The sequence below is a fragment of the Phalacrocorax carbo genome, chromosome 6 (genome assembly GCF_963921805.1).
Source record: "Phalacrocorax carbo chromosome 6, bPhaCar2.1, whole genome shotgun sequence".
NCBI classification, from domain to species: domain Eukaryota; kingdom Metazoa; phylum Chordata; class Aves; order Suliformes; family Phalacrocoracidae; genus Phalacrocorax; species Phalacrocorax carbo.
Genome location: NC_087518.1, coordinates 32,132,214 through 32,146,045, shown reverse-complemented (window position 1 = coordinate 32,146,045; position 13,832 = coordinate 32,132,214). Strand labels below are relative to the sequence as shown.

The window sequence follows — 13,832 nt, the reverse complement described above, 5'->3', positions numbered from 1 at the left end:
ATTATGTGTCAATACTAGAAAGTTAAGATTATGTGTTCATACCCGTGTCAATCACTACTCTAAAAAGGTTTAAGATCTAAACATATAAAATTTGCTTCATGACAAAACTTGGCCTTCAGCACAGATGATCTGTGTCCAAGAGAATAAAGTTTCAGCAGCATTCAGAACAAAACAAAATCCTTTGGCTTTGCTTGCATTATAGAAGAAGAAGAAGAAGATAGCAGCTTGGCAATTTGCTGTATACAAATAACTCCAATTGCCCAGGGGGAATGTCACTGAGATCCAGCCATCCGGTTTGGTACATCTAGCCTCCCTGGAGTCAGTTTTAGTTTCAAGCAGAGTTGTCCAAATTCTTCATCCTTCCACGGCAAGCAAATTGCACTGTACATAGTCCAAATTTCAGATTACTTCAGGGCTTTTCTCAGTTTCCTACCCACCCTCTTTTGTGGACGCATAAGATAGCAGGACACTTTTCACACAGTAGGTGTTTCCTAGTGTAGCCTTTTGGTTCTTTAACAATCCCCCAAAACAGCTGTGTTTCACAGGAGATTTTTAAAAATGCAACTGAAGTTTGCGTATATTTGCATTTTGGGTAGAACATGATGGGTAAACAATGTAATCTAAAGACAGTTAAAGTTTTAGAGTTTCAATTGATCTCAGCATAGCTACAGTCCCTACTAGTCGTACCCAACAGTCCCAGCACTAAGAGTCCATGACCCAACGCACTAGACAGTGAAGGAAGCAAAACAGTCTTTAGCAAAGCCTCGTTTGTGCTATTACGTGAGCGAAAGGCTTCAGAGCTCAGCTCACAAAACGCTCCCACACATGGGTTCTGGTAACACTGCCAGGTCAGGGCTGAAAGTCAGTGAAGAACAGAGCCGTGCAGCTGAACATGCACAGTACCTGCCCGCAGCCTACAGAAACACAGCCAGCTCTTCAGCCAACACCGAGCAGCGTGAAACCACACAAGTGCAGAACGGTGCTTTCTGCACTGATCTCATTAGAGTATCACCTTGCAGCTGTTGGGGACCTTTCAATTTAGATTTTTGGTACAAAGCAGTTTCAGATCAAAAAGAAAAAAAAATATCCCCAAACCACTCATTGGGGGCTGCTAAATTAAACAATAAAGGCAACGGACAGAAACACATCTGGTCCTTTAGACCCCTGGGTCTGCAGAGAGAAGGATGTGAATCTCTCTCTCATGTATATCGTAGATGTATAAAACACGCTTGTGCAAGCCCGAATCGGGCGAACCCAAAGAGCTGCAAACAAGTCAGCACATCTGAATACATCTTTCTGCCAGAGATACTGCTATACAACACACCCCTCAATTTGAGGGATGAAACCAAAGCCCTATTTTGCATCCCTGCCATGCATAATAGTTGACAGGAGATAGTTATTTTGCACATAGCAACATAGCGAAAAAGCAGACAGTGCTATTGGGAAAATGATTTCATCAAGACACATCATAAATCCCTACAGCTGAGATACAGGGAGAGAGCTATAAACTGCATTTTTTCATCCTCACTTTCTACAAGATATTGTTTGTAGGCAAAGTGGAGTGGTGGAAGGAGGGACAGCCCTCTTTTCAGCACACGGTTTTGTTAGAAGTTACAGGAACTCCATTATTTCAAATTCCTGCATCTTTCCTAAGTTAATCTTTACTGAATATGTAAAGATTGGTGCATTGCAGATTCTTTCATTGACCAGGTCACAACCAACCTTTCTTCTTCCGAAACAGACTGTCTCTCCCGCCAAAGTAGTAACCCTTTTCACCCTTTTCAGGTATTCATCCTAAACCTTAGTGCACAAGGATTTTAATTATGTGGTGAGCACAAAGTAAATCTATTTATTCTTTCATCACAAAGTACTCGTTCCAACTGGAATATACAGAAAGCAAGGCTCAGCTTTGATTTTTTTAGTTGCAAACAACCTTCTCTTAGAAACAGCAGTTATTGAAATAACCCTAGAAATCTTTTTAGCTAATGCCTGTTCTCTCCTGCCAAGTTTTTACCTGAAGGAAGAGCACGGGCTGTGTATTTTCTTGGTGCAATTATCCCCACGTAGGAGGGCTCAGTAGCAGCTTGCAGGAACTGTTGTAAGAGGTACACACCAGGCAGCACTGAAACCAGATGTCACTTAACTAATCTCTGTTGTTCACTCCATTTCCAAGCCCCTGGACATAACCTTTTAAAAGAGTACAGAGGCTGGATTTCTGCACAGCTAATGGGTCAACTGACAGCAATACAGTATGGATCTAGCACCAAAACAGATTGGTACTTCATTTTTGTCACTTCTTCCCCTGTGATCAGAGAATATTCTGAATTAAGTGCAAGTTTTACTGAAAAAATGAGCTTGAGGGAATGCAAAGGGGGTGATCACTAAGAAGAAAAATCTACCAACTGTGCATCTAAGCCAAACATTACAAGTACCTGTACCAAAATTCAAAACTGTACATGTAGTTCACCATAGTGCAGAAGGTATATTTTACTTATTAGCTCTAAAGTATACTCCTAAAGTTGTTTAGAGACCAATTTTAGCAGCCTCAGTCTTTCTGAAAAAGGTAGTGATAGCTGCAGTTGCTGTGAAACTCAGTCCTCTCATTTATGTGCTTAACTTGAAGAAATTCAGGTTTGAAAAAATCCAACTTGGGTGGCTTACCACCAAGCTAGAATTCCAGATTAGGTGCCCACTGTGTAACAGTTGTGTAATCAGGAAAGTAAGGGTGCCTAGTTTCCTATCTATTTGCATTTTAGTGCTGATCTCCCAACGCGAGCACACATTGCAATACTGTTTTAATCAGAAGTTGTCCAGTCTCTTTCCCATATGATCACCAGGCCATGCATTTTTATGAAAGTTGTAGGAACTTAGTACCCCTGAGACCTAACTCTCAAATTCAGTATTTGTTGGCTGAAAGACAAAGTATTGGAGAAAGAGGAGGAACACAGATACAGCATCAGTTTTATTTCATTCAAGTAACAGGCTGAAAACAATCAGAGAAGTCTCTGCACAAGACATGTTACAGTTGCTTTACAACAAGAGGGATACACACATGCTAGGAAAAGTAAGTCAAAAAAGGATAAAAAGTAAAACAGAGAACCAGTGAAACACTGGTTGCAAGGGTCCCCTGAAGATTATCTAGTCCTATTTTCCACCCAGAGCAAGGCCTTGCCAACACCCAGTAAGGTCAGCTGTGGCTTTGTCCAGCTGAGCCACTTTGAAGGATGAACTTTCTACAACCTTCCTGGACAACCTGTTCTAGTGCTGCACTACCCTCCTGGTGCCAAACTTTCCCTTAATCTCTCAGTCTGAATCTCCCGAAGTGCAACTTGTGGTCATTCCCCCTTGTTTTATCATCTACCACTATCGAGAAGGGTTTGGTTGCATTACTGCAAGCTCTCTTTCAAGTAGCCACAGACTATCACATCAACCCCTTAGCCTTTTTTTTGCCAGCCTAAACAAGCCCAGCTCTCTCAGCCTCTTTTCATGGGTCACATACTTCTGAACAAAATGACCTTGGCAGATCTCTGCTGGACTGTCACTAGATTCTTGACATCCTTCTTCAAGTGGCGGGCCCAACACGGGACCCAGTATCCCCAGTATGCCAGCAGTGCTGAGTACCAGGCATCAGCATGACTGCTCTTCCATTGCCACATCAGCGGTCGCAAAGGAAATCTTTACAGAGACGCTCAGAGAATGGCAACTCACCAGGGCACAGGAGGTTCCTCCCAAGGAGGAAGAATAGATGATAACAGTAGGTTGTAGAGATGCAACTGTACCAAAGGACAGGGAGAAGAGCTGCAGAGCTGAGATGGGAGTCAGCAGCTGAGTAACAGCTATTAATGCTATACCTAGAGAGCTAAGGCACTAAAGACCAGCTGGTTCTCTGATGAAGTGAAGGGGACTCCAGCACAATTTGGAAGATAAGCTAGGGAGCTATGCAAGTGTGAATAGATACTGACATGCAGTAGACACTGTTTATGCAAAGCTGATTACACAGAAGCTCCTGAAAGGTGTAAGGCTTGCTTACCCAGATTGTCCTCAGTCTTGGTGGCTATTTTCTCTCCAGCCAAGAAACTGGAATATATTTTCAGGGATGGGATAAAACAGGATGGGACAGGGTAGGGGGAAGCAGAGGGAAAAGGGGGAAGGCAGGGGGAAGCAGGGGGAAAAGGCAGAAAGCATGGGGAAAAGGCGGGAAAAGGGGGGAAAAGAAAAACAACAAGCTGCTGCTTTAATTGTGTGGCTCCAGACACTTCTGTCAGCAGCAAGGGTAGTTTAAGGAGTCCCTGCCTCCCTTCCTCTCACCTTTGGCTGCTCGTTTGTATTGTAGAACCAATCTACCAGAGCTCCTCATCTCCATGCCACGTTAATATTGTTTAGAGCAATTAGATCAGTGAAGGCAACAACCAGCAAGCATGGCAGCATCTAGTGTGGATAGAGGGTACAAACTATGTTTTCCCATTGATTAGACCAAGCGACTGGGTACAAAACAAAATTTCTCAGTGCTAGTGACTCAAGGTGAGGACAAAACAAAAATTTGCAAAGAGCATCTTTACCTCTGACCTGCTTTCAGCAATCTTTTCTCAAGAGCCTTCATATTCAGCAGTCATAGATGCAAGTGAGAAAAAACAGGGTTAACTCATTTCAACAAACGAAAGTCTTCATTTTATTCTCAGATGACTTCATCTCCAAATATAAAAAGAAAATCTATTTACATCAAGACTTGCCTTTCTAAGCATCAGAGAATCTCAAAAAACTCTCTCCCTGATGATGCTCTTTCCTAATAATTCAAAAATAAATTAAAAACCCATAAACCAAACCCCAAAGCATTTCCTCACTTTCAATCCCTCCTGACATTTTCACATATGCAGGCAAAAAATCTCTTACTAATTTCACAAAGATGTACCCAGATGCCAGAATCAAAACTTTTACTACATATTCTCCTTAACAACTCTCATTTAGTGAGAGCAGGTGGTGAGAAGGAAGCAGAGTAAGAAAGAAGATGATTATTTTGGGAAAGGAAGCAATAACTGTTACTAGTCTGTCAAACAGCATGAATGGTGGAAAACTGAATCATGCTTTTACTGTATGAATGGTTAATTCCAATATGCTATTATAAACAATGATCCTTTACAAAGGATGTAATCTCCCTAACAGGAAAAAAATACACCTGTTAGAAAAAGAGCAGCATCTGAAGCAGAAATGGAGGCAAGTACAAGAGATGGACCAGATTGGGTTCTCTCCACCTTGCCTCTTCCTATAACCATTTAGGTGCTGGTCTCCAGGGCCTATCACACAGTTTGTAACAGAATTAGCCCACTGAAAGTAATGCTTGAAAGAAGGAGGAAAGAGGCTGTCAAGCTGGAGTTAGGGAGAAATTACAGCTACATTTTTAGCTTCCCTGCATGGAAGCACCTCTGAATAAGTGCTGCCAAGATGAAATCCTAGCAAGTAAATTACATATTTAGAGTGTGCCTATTCACTCACTGAGAGGTATTACTACAATGATACAGATTATGTATCAAGGAAATTTCATGGCATATATTTAATGGATGGCTTGCTGACACAACTTTGTGTACAGTGTACCTTCCAGATAGGAATTAAGAATTTCAATATTAGAAACAACCTCTCCACTGTCTGCAAGCAGAGGACAAACTCCTAAGCTAGCAGTAGATGATGATTGTCCTCTGGAGTTACAGTTTTTAAATTCTTTTATGAGTTTTCACTGTTTAAGTAAGTCACTTTCTATCTTGTGTTTTATCTTTGTGTCCACCCCTCTGGCTCTCACTCGATGGTGACTACAGTGGTTTCTGCCTGCACAGAAGGGATGGCTCAGCTGCTCTTCTAGCAGCTGCTGAACCATCACAAATTACAGCTTACTGTACTGAAGTATGTGGAAATTGGTGTCTATCTTAGTACATGGGACTGTTAACCATGGTGGTTCAGCAGCTGCGTCACGAACAGCTGAGCCAACCCTGCAGCAAGGGTAAAAATGAAAGAGATGGTAAGAATGACTACAACAGCCCTTGGGTAAAGCACACTTGACTTAATGTTGACCTTTAGTGAGTTACCATTATCTCTTGCTTCAACTTCCCACCTGTAACGTGGGTAGTTTCTCTCCCACACACTTCCTAGGAATGGTGCTGCAAGGATGTGTGCACAGTGCTATAAAGAATGCCACAAAAAATTGCAGAATGGGTACTACTGCTGGTTATGCAGAGCCCCTGAAGAGCACAGTTCCAGTTGCTCCATTAACAAAAAGACTGAAGTTTCATACAAGGTGTAACTGTAGTGCTACAGGTGAAAAAGAGTTCCATCACTTGGCTTTCCATTTTTTAGAACAAACAAACAAATAAATTGCAAGAGCGATATGACAATCTTAGGGAAAAAAGCAAACGCCATTGCTACACCTTAACCTCTGCACTAGAGCCAGCCCTAAGGAGCTCATCTGCAAGTAGTAATTTCAGGTATCACCATAAGATGCAATGCCTGCTGTTACCATGTTATAAAATGATTCTGTAGGACAAGCTAGATATTCTTAACATCTCTGTGTAGCAATTTCTCTACTAGATATTTTAGCTCCCTCTGCTGCACTTTTCAGCTTTGGTGTCCATTCCAAAGCTATTTTAGTCCAGTTGTTATCTGTACTGTCAGTGATACATTCTGGTTGCCACCATTCGTTTCTTTCTCTTTGTAAAGTTCTTCAATAGTATTTTTCACTGGTTTGTCCTCTGGCTCAACTTCTTGACACAAAGCTGCTCTCTATCAACCCACTTTTTTCCATTAGCAGGAATTCTGTAATCATAAGAGACATTTCTAACCAGGATGTGAAAAAAGGGAACTACCTAGGGTGCTGCAATCAGACATTATATGTAACATTCTCTCCCACTTCCTCACAGTATGGACGTTGCTCAATTTTTCTCCAGCTCAGGCCTTTCTTCTCCCCCTCCCACTGCATGCCGACTTTCTTTAGCTACACACTTTGTGATGTCTATATTCACTACAGTTACAGCTCTCATATGGACAAGACCGTGTATATGAGTTTCTCCTGTATTTTTAATATATTCTTGTCAGGTGTACATCAAGTAGCACACTACAAGATGCCACATGCACAACACATAGTAATGCATATACCCAAATAACACAGTCACCTATTCTGTATGGCTAATATAAAAAAATTAAGATGGTTACCAGGTTTACAATGTAAATTAAAAAATGTAACACTGGGATTTCTGGCTATTCAGATGCTCAGTGAAATATAGAAATTCATCTACACGTTTTTGCACATGGTATAGAAAAAGAAGGCATTTAAATCCTACATTTTAACGGTCTTTCTAGCTTGCAAAGCTGCAAATAATACTCACTGACTAGCACAGGCTGGCTGCAATATGATTCTTCATTCATCCCACTAGCCACACACCTGGAGTCAGTAGTCTGCCTATAACACTGTGTAAATACGTTTAATACTGGTTTTACTTCTGAACAAGAATGAATATTTCTTCATCTGGCAAAACAAGAGGATCATTCAGAGCCGCATTTGAAATGCCACAAACAAATCCAGTAGGGGTTCTGTTTATGTTACTCATCCTCAAGTATTTTCCCTCCTAAATCCCCAACCTGCCCTGCTTCTTTTCAGACTTCTAATCCATGAATCAAACAAATCCAAAAAAAAAAAAGAACACTATCTGACTTCCTCAAATACGGGATAGTCAAGTAGTGGTATTGGCAAGCAAAAATAAATAAGTACTACAGTCGCAATGAGTTAATTAACTATCTAGAAGAGTGGGATTTTAATGACTTGTGTGCAATTTACTCAACAGAATAAAATTCTTTGGCATAAAAAGCAGCTGAGCCTGTGAAATGAAGAATACCTTACCTGCTCTCCACCTTTGATAACAATGTTATCAAGGCTTCTTTACTGTTTAGAGATGCATGTGACTTTTTTCCCCATAGCTTACCCTCCCCCGGGATTGATATTTTTTACAGCTGAACTAAGGAAGAATTACTCCTAGATCCTATTCAGCCTATGCCAAGGTTTCTTCCTGCATAGGTTGGGAATAGAAAGAAGAGTTGACTTGTGTGTGGTTGCTGCCTCCCTTCACTCTTCCTTTCATCTGGAAAGAGTTCAAATGATGCTCTTTACGCAACCACAGGTGGGATAGAATAAAGAGGGGGAAATGGGCCAAATCTGGACTTGGGAAACTACTGCATCAGAGCTTTTGTCTGTCGTTTTTAATACCTGCCCTTTCTTTTGCTTTTCCTACATTTCAACATGTATAATTACAGCCAACAGCAGCAGACACTTGGCTGGTTCTTTCAGAAACTGCACCCTGAATGGGCATGAGGTAAGTTATAGAAAAACCTCTTAGCCAGTACTTGTTATGAAAACATGAAGCAATGGAAATTCCAGAGAGACTCAAAGTGAGGTAAAACATAACCACATAACAGTTCTAAAAACCAACGGGAACGACGTACAGCTATCTGCAAAAGCTGCATTCGTATTGACCTGTGTTCAGCAGCTCTCAGTTGTAAATCCCAGGGCTGCCTAGTAACCGTTCAAACACAGCTAGAAACCTTCCTGTGTGCAGCAGCAGCCCAGCTTCTCTCGTACCCCATAACCACCTCACTGATGTTTGGATAAATCCTGGTGTTTGGAAGTTATTTTGCCAGCAGACATTTACAAACAACACCACGGTCACACAACCTCCACCACCACCTAGCTGCGATGCTACCCACCTCAGCAGGCTGCTTTGTAAGGATGCTGCCGGGGAAGAAGTGCTCTCTGATACGGCTTACAGCTATAAATTAAAATCAATTTGTTGTGGCCAAGGTTTTGACTTACCTAGTTTGGTGGCCCCCTCTGGCGGGTACTCGGGGAACTGGCCCTCGGAGGGGACGCTCACCGTCCGGCGCAGGCAGCGCCCTTTGGTAGCATCCGCCTGCGGCTCCTGGACCCCATCGATAGGCACCTGCGTAAAAAGCATGCCGACAGCTGTTAATCTGCCACTGGGCCACTCTGTTAATATGCCATCTTGATAAGAACTTAATTTTCTACTCATCTGGTAATAAATTTCAGACACAGTTCGGCATGCCCGGCCTTACCACGAAATTCCTGAGGCTCACCGAGAAGGCACTGCAGGGGTGAGGAGCATTCGTGCACGCCAGATGGGTGTGCAGCTCTGAGAGGGCTGCATGCAGGTGTGCAGCAACCTGCGCTCCAGAGGTATCAAGTCACAACACAGCCAAGCCATCTGACTAACAAGGCAATCCTGCCTTTCGAAACTGGTTCTCCAGTGCCGGACCCATTGCTACCCAGCCTTGCACGCTTCCATGCTGGGAGGGTCAGGCAGAGGCTGCTGATCAGAATGCTGCATGCGAAACTTTGAGATTACAAAAGTATTTTTGCAGTCTCAGCACATATTCAGTGATCAGCTACAGCATGTCAGAGAAAAACAGGACATTTGGCTTGTTGTATTGGGCACAATAGAGAAAGGAGATACCTTCTATGATTAAGTCAAACTCCTCCTAAAAGTGGGACCTCAGAAGGCTCTAAGAAAGGCTTGGGGTCCTTGTTATTTCATTGTAATAAAATTCTGTATGCTAATTCTCTTTAAAAGTACCAAATGTAGAAAGATCTTGTTTCTCTTCTGAAGTTTTGGCAGACCTTGACCCCTCAACAGTTTGTTTCCCCCTAACCTTGCCTTTTAAAACCTGCCTGGGTGACTACATTTTGCTAGAGAGGTGCTTATGCCGGAAAAGAAAAGTGGTAAATTGTGCTACCTATCACTACGCCTGCAGGGCGTTTAGACAACAGCCAAGAGCTCTAACAGAGCCTAAGGGACACAGCCTCTTTGCACAGCAGCAGGTATGTCTAGTAACAAGAAACAAGCCTGATGTACTCCTAATCCAACCCCCAAAACACATACAAAGGGATCTAGAAGGAGGAGAACCAAACTACTCTATGAATTACACACACACATTTGTGCATCCTGATTTTGTTTACGTGACTAGCACAGGTTAATTCAAGCATCAGTTACTTTGTGTATAGAAAAGCAGACAGACAAAACCTTCAGACAGCTACCTGCTTGCCAGAGCTGCAGCCTGCAGAAGATATCCTTCCAGCAGGTGAAAGGCCTTGCTTCCAGCAGGAGGAAAGCATCCTTCACTCTACCCTTCTGAAGAACACACACATTGTTCTGAAGAGGTTTGAAGGATAAAAGACAGCAAAGATCCTTCAAGCTGGTGGAAGCCTGGCCACCAACAATGGAGGCTGTTTGAGGAAAATGGATCTCCGGAACCAAGCTAAACAGGTTCTTGGCCCATGGTAACCATTGTTTCCTGGCTGAGTCACCGTCAAGGGGTGGGCACCTGGGGCCAGTACTGCCTTATGCAATATTTCTGGGCACCACATGCCCCAAAGGATTGGTACAGAGGGGAGCCAGAGGTGGGATGTGATGGTTGATTAACAAGTCCAGATAGTAGTTCCATGTCTCAACAAGAGGACACCCCAATTGGGGAACGAGGAATTCCCTGAGCCCGCCAGCTGGCCCGAGTTGCTCAGCCAAGGAAGCCATGCCCTGCTTCCTGCGAGCCTGTCTGATCATCATGGTTATGACCATGGTTTTGTAGGTCTTTGCATACTCGGATATTAAGTTTAGCTCAGTACTGGTGAATCACTGGATTTGCTGTTGTTTCAACCTGGATAATTGTGCTACGGAATGACTGCATTTCTTTGTAACAACCTGCATAATTGTAATCCTGACCTGTATTTGTCACCACAACATTATTTAGAGATAAATCATTTATCCTAAAGCTGTCAAGTCTGGTATCTGTTACCATGTGACGGACCTGTAACTTGGTGGGGCCACCTTAAGCCCTAATATTCAACAGTTGGAAGAAACTCCGGGGATAAGAGAGAGATGCAGCATCCAGGGGCTGGAGGCAGGCACAACCCCCCTCAGTGCCCAAAACATCTCAGCAGACTTTTGATGAGGACATTGGCTTCAACAGTACAACGGCAATACATGCAATATGGCAATTTATTCTCATACAGCTACATAAAAGACAGCTTGCAGCTAAAGGAACAGAAGCCCCTGTCGTATTTCCTGTGCTGCTTATCCTTCCAGATCTTCAATCATCTCTGAAAATTGAGTATTAATAGCAAACAAAAAGATATTATTCATTTGTACTGAAGGGTGTAGAAGATGTACAAGATACTGTACTATTTTAGAAACAGGCTGCACTACAATGGTTCTCACAAACGAGTTCTGGCATTTCCTGACTTTTAAGCACTTAGCATTCTCTTAAGGTCATTTTTTAATGCTATTTATTACTATGCTAGTCTATTTGTCTCCTTCAAACAGTGTTCATTTTTCAAAACAAGTTGCCCAAATCCCTAGGGTTATTCTGTTAGGGCTACTTTCTTTGCTGGAAGATTTTTACAGCAGCTCCCTTGCCGAACTATCTCCATGCAAAGGCACATTATGAAGTTAAGCAGAGACTAATTTTGTGGGTTTATACTACATTCATTCAATCAAGATCACATATTAAATTTTCAGTTTTTGTCTGGAGGCTCCATTTAGTTTTACTCCTTTCTAAACGCTCTTCTGCTCCACCACCTCTTCTGTCTCTCCTGATTTCCTTCAGAGTGTTTTTTGGTGGGATGACGGAAGCCGTGTTTGCCAGAACCGCTGTTGCCAGCCATACCACACACACGCTTCAGCACACCTTGAAAGCATCAAGCCACCACACTGTGCTGCTCCTTTCTCAGTGAGCTTGTTGCCCCTACGCCTAACTGCTAGCCCTATACCAATACAGCTCCTGCAGGGTAGATTTCCACACTATTAGATTTTTTTAACTGAGAAATTATTATAGTTCCTTTTCTTTCAAGCATACCTCTTTAGTATCTGTGTGTGCTTTTGGACATGAGATGACAGAAACACTCTTTCAATGCACTGACATGAAAAAAAAAGCGCTACCACTGCCCTGGAAACAGCGACAACAGCCAAGAGGACGCTACGGATGTACTGACTTGCTGCCGAGGGTAAGGAGGAGAATGGTGATCGAGGCCACGCTGTCCTTTGTGTCCTTGGGAAAAGCAAACAGGCTGCAGCACACCGGAGTCGGTGTCAAAAACAAATCTACTTCTGCATACCAGAGATAGGATTTATCTTCAAAGAGGAACCGAGCCATTAACAGGAAGACTGTCTGAGAGCTCAGGCCCTAATTCTGGGTCACTTAGCCTTTTGTACTTAACATTTGCCTGCAGTAGGAAAACACGGCTAGGCTGCACACTAAAGAGTTGATCAGGGTAGCTGCATTCATCTAGTGCAGTACAGTCCATGCCAGCAAAAGACTGCTTTTGTTAGTATATTTAGAGTGGCTTGAGAAAAACCCGATCCAGCTTATTTCACTCATTAATTCTATAAACTGTATAAGGAACAACATTTTAATGCAACATAGCTTGGTCTACACCAGACAATACACAAACAACCCACGATTTCATGGACAAGATCAATGTAGTATAGTAGCTAAAAAAGATCCCCCCTTAAGTCTGACTTATAAGCGCTGTGCTATTTTAAGTAACACTCCTCCAAAACCATAGTCTCAGACTGTATTTAAAAAAAAATTAAAAAACAGAACAAACTCCAAGACTGAGGGACCAGTATTTATTGCTTAGCATAAGATCAGCCTGCTCTTAAAAATACAGCATCATGAACATGTGAAATGATCTTGGTCAGCAATTCTGCATCCTGGAAGAGGATTGATCTGTTTCTAAACAGGTGTATCTGTGTAGGTCAAATGGATTCACAGATCAGGTGGCATGAAACACAAGCGATTGCACAACTTTAGACCATGTAAATACCAAGGTAGACATCCGCAATCTCCCCGACCCTCCTCCAGCCCCTGCCATTGCAGCAAGCACTTCAGCAAAGGATCAAAAAGAATGACAAAATCTTGCAGAGTCCAGACTCTAATGGCAATCTAGGCTTTCAGCTCTTTTTTTTTTCCCATCCAGTTTTGTTATCCTGTTCTTTGCCCTGCTGAGACTTCACCAGCCTGGGAATCGTTTGATCCTGAGACAACGTGCTGAAGCTGCTGGTTCAGGGCTAGACTCTGAGCAGGGTAACTCTGGGACATGAAGGTATGTAGGGACAGTCCAAATGCTGATAATTTTTCTAATCTTGACAATTTTGATCATTGGCCACATTTCACTGGCAAATTTCACAATTTAACGAGGATGGGCTCAGAGCTCAGACTCTAAACTCTTGAACAGCATCCCAGCACACCTGCCACTGGAACATGCTTTTTAGGTATAAAAAGCCTATATTTGGGATTTCTAGTAGTTTGATTATGAAGAGATTTCAGAATAAATAGGATAAAGAGCTTTAGAAGCATTTAATATCTCTTAAAGGCAAACTGAGCTAGGATCTTTAAAAAAAACAGTAGGAAAAAACATTTCTTTATCACAGATAGATTTTTCGAGAGTGGAAATACTGTTTCGACACAAAAACTTAAGAACTTGCAACCTCTTCTGAACTAATAGTCAGGAAGTTTGGAATCATGTCAACAAAACAGTTAAATAATTCATTTTAATTTTTACCTTCCTCCAGAAAGTTAGAAGCTGGCTCCATAGCACTGAGAGATGCCAACAGCCCTAAGAAGGGTGATAACTGTTCACTTGCATATGATTTTTTCCCCATAATTTGTGTCAGCTCTTGAGCAGGTAGCCACACTAAGGAGAGTCAAGAGACTATTTTATTATGAGTGGGTTCTGCTTTCACAAACTCCTGTTTACAGGTAAAACATATTTGCTGTAAGATGCCACC

General features: G+C 42.4%; 1 protein-coding gene across 3 annotated transcripts in view; it reads right to left on the bottom strand.

The window, feature by feature from the left end:
* The window catches only part of RASAL2 (RAS protein activator like 2), a 191,748-nt gene that overhangs the window by 86,173 nt on the left and 91,743 nt on the right, over positions 1-13,832 (bottom strand). For all 3 annotated transcript variants that reach the window (XM_064454460.1, XM_064454461.1, XM_064454462.1), the window contains exon 3: positions 8,846-8,972. In XM_064454460.1, the coding sequence (XP_064310530.1) occupies positions 8,846-8,972 (127 nt within the window). The remainder of the gene's footprint in view (positions 1-8,845; positions 8,973-13,832) is intronic.